Here is a 12,663-nt window from a genome sequence, read left to right as displayed (position 1 = left end):
CATTGTTGGAGATACTTCCCCAGACTATTATGATGATCTCACCTGTAAGAGTCTACATATTTATTCTGCCATAAAACTCTTAATGTCTATTTTGTAATTCAATTTTACAAACATTTTTTTTCATCCAAGGGTAAAGTGCTCCCTTGTAGCTTTGAAATTATAAACAGCTGGGTGCAGAGGCTAACGCCTGTAATCCCAGCACCTTGGGAGGCCGAAGTGGACGGATCATCTGAGGTCAAGAGTTCAAGACCAGCCTGGCAAATATGGTGAAACCCCACCTCTACTACAAAAAATACAAAAATTAACTGAGCATGGTGATGGAAGCCTGTAATCCCAGGTACTTGGGAGGCTGAGGCAAGAAAATTGTTTGGGAGGTGGAGGTTGCAGTAAGCTAGATCACACCACTGCACTCCAGCCTGGGCAACAGAGCAAGACTCTGTCAACAAAAAACAGAAAAAGAAAAAAAAAAGATATACCACTAGTTTAACTGGTAAGTTTTCACATTTACTTAAAAATTTTACATAAATTGGTAACTCAGAATAATTCTATCATAACTACCAAAATCAGAATGTGGCAGATTTAACCAAGGTATCTTTAAAGGAACTCTACAGGTATCTGATAAACCTTTATGGTATAAATATAACCCATGTGTGCTTTTTAAAGAGCTAAAGCCCATTTTCTCTTTTAAATTTCACACATTACAACCAAATTCCACTTAAAACTGAAAAACTTAACAGCTGGATGTGTTTAGAAATAATCTAATTTGGCCGGGTGCGATGGCTCACACTTGCAATCCCAGCATGTTGGGAGGCCGAGGCAGGCGGATCACGAGGTCAAGAGATCAAGACCATCCTGGCCAACATGATGAAACCCCGTCTCTACTAAAAACACAAAAATTAGCTGGGCATAGTGGCACATGCCTGTAGTCCCAGCTACTTGGGTGGCTGAGGCAGGAGAGTTGCTTGAATCCGGGAGGCGGAGGTTGCAGAGCCATCACGCCACTGCACTCCAGCCTGGCGACAGTAAGACTCCATCCCAAAACAAAACAAAAACCGCATCTAATTCCTCCCTTACAGCTGAAAAAGTTAAGGCCCATGGTGATTAGTGATTTGCCTAAAACACATCAAGAAACAGAGCCAGCTCAATCCGACGACTCTTAATACTTCCATTTACGCAGTTGGCTGGGAGCGATGGCTCACGCCTGTAATCCCAGTACTTTGGGGGGCCAAGGCGGGTGGATCACCTGAGACCAGGAGTTCGAGACCAGCTGGCCAACATAGCGAAACCCCGTTTCTACTAAAAATATAAAAATTAGCCAGGTGTGGTGGCGGGTGCTGTAATCCCAGCTATTCAGGAGGCTGAGGCAGGAGAATCACTTGAACCCAGGAGGTGGAGGTTGCAGTGAGCCAAGATTATGCCACTGCACTCCAGCCTGGGCAACAGCAAGACTCCATCTCAAAAACCAAAAAACAGTAACTATGCAGTCATATATTGCTTAACTTGGGGACATGTGACAAATGTGTAATTAGGTGCTTTCATTGTGATGTGAACATCATAGAGTATACTTACATAAACCTAGATGGTATAGACTACTACACACCCAGGCTACATGGTATAGCCTATCGCTCCTAGGCTACAAATACTATATTGAAAACCGTAGGCAACTGTAATACAATGGTTTTGTGTATTTAAACGCAGAAAGGGTACAGAAAAATACCACATTATAATCTTATGGGACCACTGTTGTATATGTGGCCTGTCACTGACTGAAACGTCGTTATGTGGTATATGACTGTACTCAGTACATTTTAGAAACTTCAATAAATACATTTAAATTTATCTAAGAGAAGAAAAACTCAGTTTAGATGTAAAGATTTCCATAAGGCAACACTACAGGGACTGTAAACCTAATACAGCTCCTATGTAAAAATTCCCAAATACAATAAAAAGTTTTGTTTTTTTTTTTTTTTTGAGATGAGTCTTGCTCTGTCGCCCAGGCTGGAGTGCAGTGGCACAATCTCGGCTCACTGCCAGCTCCGCCTCCTTGGTTCACATCATTCTCTTGCCCGGCCCCCCCAGTAGCTGGGACTACAGGCGCCGGCCACCACACCCAGCTAATTTTTTGTATTTTTAGTAGAGACGGGGTTTCACCGTGTTAGCCAGGATGGTCTCGATCTCCTGACCTCATGAACCGCCCACCTCAGCCTCCCAAAGTGCTGGGATTACAGGCGTGAGCCACCGCACCAAGCCAAAAAAAATTCTTTACTATTACCTTTCACATGTTTAAGGAAACAAAAAACTCAGGACACTAAAAACAGACTGCGAAATTTACCTACTTGGTATTACACCACTAGAAACAGATGCTAAAAAGGTAATTTTATAGTGGCAGAAAACATATACACTAATGAGATTCCACACCAATTTTTATTTATATTTTGGGGCCTGAAACAAATCTTATAATCACCTCTTTCAAATTACATTTTATTCCCTTAATGGTGTGGTTTACCCCCACTCCACAAAAACAATTACAACTAACACACTAGAAATATTTTTTTAATAGAACCTCTTAAAGAAGACATTTTCATTAACCAATCCAGACCAAGGATTGTCTCAAAAATTTAATCTGTTAATTTTCTGGTGGTGTTATTTTAGAAAATACTTCATAACCAAATTATACATCTAACTTTTATGTAAGTTTATGCATTCACATCCTAAATCATGAAAACCCTACCTTATAAAACCTTACCACTCAAGGTAAATACTGTATCGCATGTCAAGAAAATAATGAATTCTCTAAATCTGGCACTAAAAGTCTGAAAAACCCAAATATCAAATTATAACACTGATTTATGTACTAATAATCACAAATGTCATGACGGCTTTTAAAAAAACTACAGATTTAACTGATAAGCTTGCAAATTACGGCAGAGTAAATAAAACTGTCAAATACTACTTTTGGCTCTAGTTCGTATCTTGCCCAAAAATGTGCATATCATAGCCAACAGAATTTTTCTGTAGAATTTTATTTTGAAAATAATATTTCACTTCAAGATTGATCTAAAAAACATTTTAAGATATGAAAATGTTATACAACTTATCTATTACAAATTAATCAGATAATTCTGTAATTAGGTACACTGTGTTAGCTCACCTACATAAAAAATATTGCACATTTTCCTTTATTTTGTCTCCAGATGTGATTGATGTCTAGACTATATAGAATTCCAAACTATTTTAAAGTTATTCTGTGAAATGTCATCTTTATAGATATCAGAACTAAATGCACTGTAAACAGCCATTTTGGTAAACATGCATTTATTCACAGTTGATTTATTTCCTTTAGATAAATGTATAACTGCTCAAAATTATATAATAACCTATGTAGAGGTACAAGAGCACACTATACAAATCTATTTCTATCTTCATGTTGAGGAAACACTGATCTTGGCAAAAATCTGGCATGATTTTTAAAATTAACTATTGCTGGTAAGAAGGCATACTTTAAAACTTTTCTGTGGCCTGCACCTGTTTTCTTTTAAAATTAAAATGTAAAAGCATTTGTTTTCAGAGATTCATTTATCACTGAATAAGTGATTACATAAAAAAAAAAGGACCCTGAAAGCAACTGAGTTAAAATGCTTTGAGAGCCCCATTCTACTCGTAAGTTATCAATGCCTTAAACTGTTAGACCACTCAATAATCATAATTTTAAGAAACGGACAAAATCAGACAATTTTAATGTCATGAAATTGACACAAACCTGCATAATACAGCATTCCTCCATTAATCTGAGGTCATATTATACTTTAAAAATATAAATAAATATATTGAATCATGAGTCTTATTTCTATAACCCCAAAAAGTGTTTCAAAATGCTTCTAAAACAGAAGTGACTGTAGAATATAGTTCCAGACTTGACTATTAGTGTCAAACACAATTGTTCCTTACAAATAACTCTACTGGTGCACTGGCTTGATTGATTCCAGCAATTTCATTTTACAGGAGTGAACCACACGTTATACACACAGAGAATGTATTACTTGAAAATCCCCAAAATAGGAAGAAAAGTTTAGAAAGTTGTCAAATACTTCCAAATGAAAAGTAAAGGTCTATTTCTAGCCCTCTTTCATAGCCTTAAAGTTAGAATCTGACAAAAGTCCATGGGTACAATTTACAAACTTTGACAGACTATTAAGTAAAAACCATTTTCTTTGGGGGAGGTGAGAGAAGGTACCTTTAAAACCTGTTATACAAAATTCCAGCTGCCTTTTGATAAAAGTACGTTCCTTAGATTAAAACCATAAAATTAAGGTGCAAGAGTTTAACAAAAATGAACTAAAGAGCTTTATTGACATCACAGTACATTCAAGAATAATTTTAAGAACATTACAGCTGAAAGAGAATGGCATGTTTATAGTCTTATTATGCACTATATTTTTTGAAAAAAATGTAATACAAAGAAATCCTATTAAGTAACTTGGAGCAGCATTGGAAAAAGTACACCTATTTACAGATTAAAAAAAAAAAAAAGATTCTGGTTTCACCTACACAGCCACAATGTGCCTCTATAATGAGACAAGCCCTTAAAACTCATGGAATTTTTTTAAACAACATCATGGCATTCTTGCCACATCATTCCTCAGCGTTTACGACGGGGAGGGGTTGTTGATCTGAAAAAAAAGGGAAAAGACAAAATTTAAAAATAAAAATGTATTTTAAACTAAAAATCTGCAATTTTAAATAAATAATATTATATAGGATTTCTAACATTTAAGACTATGATTATTTATCAAGTACCAAACTGAGTTTATTAAAGAGAGAGAGAAAGGACACTTTCAACTTTGAATAAATTCAGTCAAATTTTTTAAAAAATCAGACAAAATACTTTAAAAAGTATACTACCTTGATCGGGACTTAGACTTGTGTTTGCGGCTTGCCTTCTTACCAGACCTTTGAGATTTCTCCATGGATCGCGATCGACTATGTTTAGGCTTCTTAGCCTTCTTTTCTTTGCTACTTCCTGGAGACTCAGAACTGCTCCTTCCACTAGAATCAGAGCCTGAATGTTTTTTACTATCTTTGGTAGTACTTTTCTTACTATCTTGTCTAGAATCATGTCTTATGATTTTAACAGATATAGAACCACTCCTAGAGAATGTTCTTTCACTTTCTCGTTTCCTTTTTAATCTATCATCCTGACTACTGAACTTAAAATCTTTGTCTTCCCTTTTTTGTTTCTCTTTTCTTTTATCCTGTTCACGTTCCCTTTCTTTGTCTTTCTTTTTCCTATCTTTATCTATACTTCGACTCCTCTCCTTTTTCCTCTCTTGTTCTTTAGCCTCACCTTTATGCTTATGACTGTTCCCACTAAGATTTCCACGTTGATCATCAATTTTACGCCTATCTCGACTCCTACTGCGACTGGCACGATTGGTTCGTCTATCCCTTGAGCGACTTCTACTTCTACGTCTCTCTCGGGAAGGACTCCGATTTCGTCGTCTTTCTCTTTCAATGCTATTTCTATTAGATCTCCTCCTATCTCTAATCTTTACCCTAGCCCTATTGCTCTCTATTTTAATTCTGCGAGAGTAGCTTCTACTCCTGCTACGTCTAGCTTTGATTGTTGGAGATCTACTCCTACTGTGTCTCTTTTTCCTTTTAGGAGAAGAAGACCGAGAAGAAGTACGACTACTACCTGAGCTAGAACTGTATGAAGAGCTAGAGACAGTACTACTAGTACTACTAGTTCTGCTATTGCTACTGGAACTACCACTACTAGAACTTCCCGACCTACTCCTTCCTTGTTTTTCTTTTTCTTTATGCTCTTTTTTTGGTTCTAAAACTGATGTGGTTTCATTTGGAGTTCTCTTCTTTTCATTAACCACATCACCGTCTGCTTCTCTTGCTTCTAGTAGTGATAAACTATTTTGCTCTTTATGGATAAATTCATTCATCTCTTTTGTAACCCTTTCTGTCTGTTGCTTTTCTTCTGAAACAGAAAAAGACAAAAACACTAAGAAAATGTGAATGTAAAATTATCATACTACCAAATGTCAAGCTACCAGACTGCAACAACAGAACACTACTTTCAATAGAATTACAATGCAAGCCATATAAGTAATTCAAAAATTTTTAGTAACCACATTAAAAAAGTAAGAACAACTAAAATAACCTAATATACCAAAAATATTATCATTTCAACACATAATAAATTTTTTAAAATTCTGTTTTCTTTTTCAAGTAAAGCTTTCGAAATCTAGCATGTAATTTATACCTACAGCATATGCCTAGCCACATTTCAAGTCCTCTATAGCTTGTAGTTCGTTAAGTTACCCTGCTGGACAGTGTAGCAAAATACAGTATCAAGATGTAGAGGTGCGTGTGAGGCAAGTAGGAAAAGACTTCCCTTTTGTCCAACTAAAGCAAAATTTTAAAGGTAAATATAAGTGGTTTATAGGGAAGTCTTAGCTGCTAACTCTTAATTACCTTTCTTAGATTTTTCAAAGAAGAAATTCTAAGTAAATTTTCTCTTTTGTTATTCCTGTTATGTAAAGTATCTTAAGTAAAAAACTTCTAGGTTCTCTATTATCCTTATATATCCTAGCTACAAATTACTTTTCGATAGTCTTACAAATATATTTTTCCCATTTCAAAAGTAATCTTTTTCATTTCAATAATTTTAACAAGAAATAAAAATACCCTAAATAGCTTGGCTTATAGCCACTGCAATGAATGGCTCCTAAAACAACCAAACAAAAATTCTGACTTTAGTTTCAGTTATATCACATGTTATTTATAATACAGCCTTTATTTTATCCTTTGATATTTTTAGGTTGGTTAAAAAATAAAAAGAAATACAAAACTGGACCAAAATTAAGTCTAAAAGATATACTACACCTTCCATCTGTTTATCATGTAATAGCTGCTGTTCTTTTTCTTTTCTCCAAAAAGCTTCCTGTTTTTGCCGGATTCGATGCCGTAATTCTTCATCATCAGTGTCAGATGACTCAGAGCCTCTGTCACTCCTCTCATCTTCGCTGTCTCCTGATCCATAACCACCCAGTCCACCTGTGTGCATAAAGCTCAGTCTATCATATGAAAAAAGTTATACTATGCACTAAAAACTTTTCAAGGTCTGAGAAGAAAGCTCATTTCTTTTTTCATTGCCTTTTCCCAGAAGAATATGCTTATTCGGGGTGGGGAGAAGTATACATTCAAATGCTTAAGGAGTTCACAGAACCTTCAGGCAAAGGTTACTTAATATCTTACTCTTTCTGGACTATTTCATATCTTTCTCACTGTAAAGGAATCATAATGGGTTTGCTGTACTGTCCATACTAACCAACAAAACTACTTAACAGGGCAGTAACAAAGCCACACTAAGGCTTAATCATGACCCTGAAAGTATTTCTAAAACTAACTTTTATTGTTCAAAGTTTAGAAATCCCTAGAGCTAAGCAATTTTTCCCTGAAAAAATTAGAATACTATAATCTCCCTGGTACAGGAATATTATGGTGCTGAAACTACTCCCCACCCTGAAATGATATAAATAACCATAACAAAAACCACATGGGCATTTGGTTCTACCCACTTCTCTGCGTCCTCACAAAAATTAATTTGAAATGAAGATGTGGAAAAGGCAAATTCAGGCTTTTACAGCCTTGATAATATACCATGCAAATAGTAAATTATGAACACATCACTACTGTTTTACTATAAGATAAACCCTTTCCTCTATATTAAAACTTGACTTGCCACAACACAATCTATGTAAGTTATTAAAAACATTAGTGGATAGGTTCTTCCCTAAGGCATGTATGCAATAATTCTGAAAGTGAGCTTAGATATTATCATGGCTAAATTATGAATTATCAAGTACAAACTATAGGTGTTCATATATAATTATATATATATATATATAAAATGCATATATTGGAGCAATAAGGAAATCTTCCAATATAACTTGCCCCAATAAACTATGAATTAACCATCACATTTATAAATTTCTCACTGTGAATGAGTCAGTCAAAAAAATAGGCAAACCTTTTTAGACAGGATGACATAACCCTAAGACCTAGGATTTTATAAACTGAGTAGGACTAATACAGTTTCAAAACAGAACACGTAGAGAGACAATGTATGTGTGATTTTTCCCTTTAGGCCCTTTCACAAATATGGAAAACACTTACCGAGTCCAGTGAGGGAAGCCAGTGCACTGGACTGTGCCAGCTGTTTTGCAGGAGCTTTGTATCACATCAACAACAGGAACAACATGTTAACACAAATAGCCACGATTTCATAGTCATGAGTCTATGGTATTGTTAAATCTACTACTATTGCTGCTTTTTGGGGAGAGAAGAAACATTAAAAACATAACATTCATTTTAAACCAGTATCATGTCTGGCTTTGAAATTATAACTCTGATGTGAGCTGAAATTGGTTTATAATGAGAAAAAATGTTGACAAGTATATCTGTATGTCTATTTCTGAGATTATGACATGTAACTTAATTTTTGTTTTCAATACATTTTTTAAGGTGTTACTAAAATATAGGGGTAGGGAATCACTTGCTTCTGTAAGAGATAACTGGTAAACTAAAAACTGAAGGTTGATAATTCAAAATTCATTAGTCAAAATAAACTGTATCAGAAGTCATACAATGCCATGTTATCTATAAAAAAAATCAGGTGAAATAAACTGAACATCAGGAATTTTCCACAATACATTTTAGAGGACAACAGCATGACTGCTAATTTGTACTCATGTAGGTCAGATAAAACAAAAATATTTGTATAGCTTTAATATGGTGTCTACATATCTAATCTTTAAGAGTTAAAACATGCAAGAGAATATTCAAATATCTGGTAGAAATCCAACAAGGACAACAAAAAAAGTCCAAAATAGTCATCAGAACCAAAATACCCCAGGAAAAGCAAAATCAAAAACACCAAAATATACCTTTCGTTGCTTTGCGGTGTGCATCTTTGGCTACGTAATAAATTTCTTCATCTGTGACATCCAGTAGAATTTCTGTCAGGAGCATTTTTGTCAGCAACATCTAAAAAAGAGCATTTTATACAGTATTTCTAATGATTATAGCTACCAATAGTGTGACATCTTCAAAAATATTAAAATACAAAGTCATTTTTTTTTTCCAGACAGAGTCTCACTCTGTTGCCCAGGTTGGATCATAATGGCGTGATATTGGCTCATTGCAGCCCCCACCTCCTGGGTTCAAGCGATTCTCTTGCCTCAGTCTCCCAAGTGGCTGGAACTGCAGGTGTGCACCACCACACCCAGCTAATTTTTGTATTTTCAGTAGAGATGGGGTTTCACCATGTTGGCCAGGCTGGTCTTAAACTCCTGATCTCAAGTGATCTGCCTGCCTTGGCCTCCCAAAGTGCTGGGATTACAGGCGTGAGCCACCATGCCCAGCCACAAAGCCAATTTATAAAATATTTTTAGACATCAGAGCAGCCATTCCAAGGAATAAAGTATCCTGAACCTTTTTCTGTTAACATCAAAACTTCAAAAAAATTCTAGCCTGGGTGCAATGGCTAACGCCTGTAATCCCTAATCCCAGCACTTTGGGAGGCCGAGGTGGGCAGATCACCTGGGGTCAGGTGTTTGAGACCAGCCTGAACAACATGGCGAAACCCTGTCTCTACTAAAAAAATACAAAAAATTAGTCGGGCATGGTGGTGGGCACCTGTAATCCCAACTACTTGGGAGGCTGAGGCAGGAGAACTGCTTGAACCCAGGAAGCAGAGGTTGCAGTTTGCCGAGATCCCACCATTGCACTCTAGCCTGGGCAACAGAGCGAGACTCCGTCTCCAAAAGAAAAAAAAAAAAAATTCCAAAATCATATGGATCAAAGAAAAAAATATTATGAATGTATCTGTATAGTAGAGACACTGAATTCAAAACACTTTTTTCTTTTTTTCTAAGACAGGGTCTCACTCTGTCACCCAGGATGGAATACAGTGGCACCACCTCAGCTCACTGCAACCTCCGCTTCCCAGGCTCAAACAATCCTCCCACCACCTCCTGAGTTGCTGGGACTACAGGTGCACCTCACTATGCCTGGCTAATTTTTTGTAGAGACAAGGTCTCACTATAGTGCCCAGGTTGGTCTTGAACTCCTGGACTCAAGCAATCCCCCTGCTGTGGCCCCCCGTGAAGTACTAGGATTACCCCAGCCTGAAATCAAAACATTTAAAAAAGTCCCTATTAATGAAAGTTTCTATAATTGTTTTAAGTTAAAAGGAGCATCTCTTCAATTAATAATACTGGTCAGCAGTTCTAGTTTCTATTTTTTCCTCTAATATTGTCTCCAAAAAAAAATTGCAAACAAAATAAATCCATGTACATAGTCAGAACTTTAACATTCTACCATTTGATACTCTTTCTCCTCTTCAGTCATCTCAGGGTCACTATGATCTTCTTGAGGAACTGGGGATGGACTTCTGGTGACTTTCCCACTACTTGCAGCCTCAACATTTTCAGTGTCTTCTTCTTCCTCATCACTATCCTATAAAAAAATAATAGTATGGTAGTCCAAATTCATGTGTATAATGTAAAATCCTTATCTTACATACAGAAAATCTTAAACCCCAAACTAAAAAGCCTATGAAGCAGAAATATGAGTGAAATTGCTATTTAAATTATATTTTTATTACAGATTTCATTTAATAATTTAAAAAGTATAACCTGGGAAAAATGTAAGATTACAAGATGGCTTAGGAAAATAAATTATTTTTTCAATTTTCTTTTTCCCTTAGTCAATTTTAAACTTATTTTATAAATACCCAGAAAAACATAATGCCCAGAGACTGATTTAATTATTATCTATTACATATAATGGGCCTGAGAGGCTTATAGAACTTTGGATAAATGGACCATAGACATATTATTCAGTATAACTTTTACAGCTATATATTTAAGCTATTTATCTAAAGTTGCACAACTTAAAATGAAAAATCTCTAATCACATTTTTCAGGGCCAAGTTCTCAACTGGCCCTGAAACTCAGTAAAACTTGCTTCTTTTTAGCTCCATAATGAAAAGATAAAAACAAGGTCTACTTCAGATTAAAGAAATGCCAGCAGTTTGTCTCCTGTCTTTGTATGGTTTTAGGTTTCAAGATCCAGATAGCATGTGACTCTTTCCTTTGTCAGAGAAGTGTCCCCAGTCACTTTTAATAATCCTAGTATGTAAAAGACAAGATGACCACCTAGATACTACTGTGGAAAGACTACCTGAACCAGGGGAAAAATATATGTAACACAATCCCACAGGCATTTGGGAGGAAAGAGGAAGGATAATTTCCAAACAAATTTTTGATGCTTAAAAAAATTTGGAACACCACTATTTCATGTAAGGATTTTTTTTAAAAAAATGAGTGGGCAGAGTGCCTCATGTCTGTAATCCTAGCACTTTGGGGGGCCAAGGTGGGAGAATCACTTGAAGCCAGGAGTTCAAGACCAGTCTGGGCAACACGGTGAAACCCCATCTCTACAAAAAATACAAAAATTAGGTGGGAGTGGTGGTGTGCACCTGTAGTCCTAGCTATGCACTTAGAAGGCTGAGTTGAGAGGACTGATTGAGTCCAGGAGTTCAAGGCTACAGTGAGCTATGATTGTGCAACTGCTCTCCAGCCTGGGCAACAGAGTGAGGCCCTGATCCCCCAACTGCCTAAAAAGACAAAAAGAGTAAGCTTCAACAGTGTTTTTCTGTTGTTTCTTATTTTTGTTAATTAACATCTAGAAGAGAAACACAGATTTGGTGTATGTCTTTTGGGGAAAATAAAAGTAATTTACGGAATTTAAGCGAAACTAAAGCCTGCCAAAATCTAGTTATTCTGCTCTTCTTGAGACTTATTTCTAAACCACAAAATGGTCGCGGAAGACAGACCAATTTTCTGAGTTGCATACTGGCCAGTGCTGTGGCTATCATACCTGCTGAATAAAAAAGTTCCTAAACCACTCAAGCCATCTAACTGATGAAGATTTAAAGACTTTAAAATGTTGTTATACTTCCAGTGCTCATGTCAAAAACAATAAAAATTATTACATCCTCAGGTATATGTTTAAATGTTCAAAAGGGGGAGATTATATTTCTCTATTACTATTTTAAGGTAGATTTGTTTTATAATGTACCACTAGGGTGTCACCTGTACCATCATGAACGAATACAGATTGTTTATCAAGATCTAGCCAGCTCTCTGGAATGAAATGTTTATAAACTTGTTTTCCATTTTCTCCTTACTGTATCTTCAGTAACACATATATAAAAACATAATCCTCAATACACTTAATGAACGTAATCTTAGGAACATCACTCTAATACTTTCCTATAGACTAAAATAAAATATCTATTTCAGTAAAGTTTTCACACAAACAAGATTATCACATGGCACTTCCTGTTGGGGATTCTACTTACAAATTTACTTCTCTGAGGTAAACGAGGGCCATCCCCTCCTTCAGCATCTTCTGTGGCCTTTTTTTCTTTTTTGGACAATTGTGAACGTTGTTGTTCCATTCTTTCTTTCTCCAATTTCTTCTGCTTTTCACGTTCCATTTTTTCAAGGCCTTCACGTATCCAAGCTGGAAGAGTCCTGCGTTTTACTGCGTCTGTTTCACATGGGAATATACACAAGTCAA

General features: G+C 36.0%; 1 protein-coding gene across 2 annotated transcripts in view; it reads right to left on the bottom strand.

The window, feature by feature from the left end:
* Positions 1-4,320: 4,320 nt before the first annotated feature.
* Positions 4,321-12,663, bottom strand: part of PNISR (PNN interacting serine and arginine rich protein) — a 25,386-nt gene continuing 17,043 nt past the window's right edge. For both annotated transcript variants that reach the window (XM_015136975.3, XM_015136976.3), the window contains exons 7-13: positions 12,443-12,633; positions 10,396-10,533; positions 8,961-9,060; positions 8,191-8,244; positions 6,898-7,068; positions 4,903-5,989; positions 4,321-4,670 (exon numbers count right to left, since the gene is read on the bottom strand). In XM_015136975.3, coding sequence (XP_014992461.1) covers positions 4,640-4,670; positions 4,903-5,989; positions 6,898-7,068; positions 8,191-8,244; positions 8,961-9,060; positions 10,396-10,533; positions 12,443-12,633 — 1,772 coding nt within the window. In that variant the 3' untranslated portion in view covers positions 4,321-4,639. The remainder of the gene's footprint in view (positions 4,671-4,902; positions 5,990-6,897; positions 7,069-8,190; positions 8,245-8,960; positions 9,061-10,395; positions 10,534-12,442; positions 12,634-12,663) is intronic.

Source organism: Macaca mulatta, chromosome 4, assembly GCF_049350105.2.
Source record: "Macaca mulatta isolate MMU2019108-1 chromosome 4, T2T-MMU8v2.0, whole genome shotgun sequence".
In the NCBI taxonomy this organism is placed as follows: domain Eukaryota; kingdom Metazoa; phylum Chordata; class Mammalia; order Primates; family Cercopithecidae; genus Macaca; species Macaca mulatta.
The sequence above is the reverse complement of the archived record's forward strand: the minus strand, read 5'-3'. Positions and strand labels throughout refer to the sequence as shown.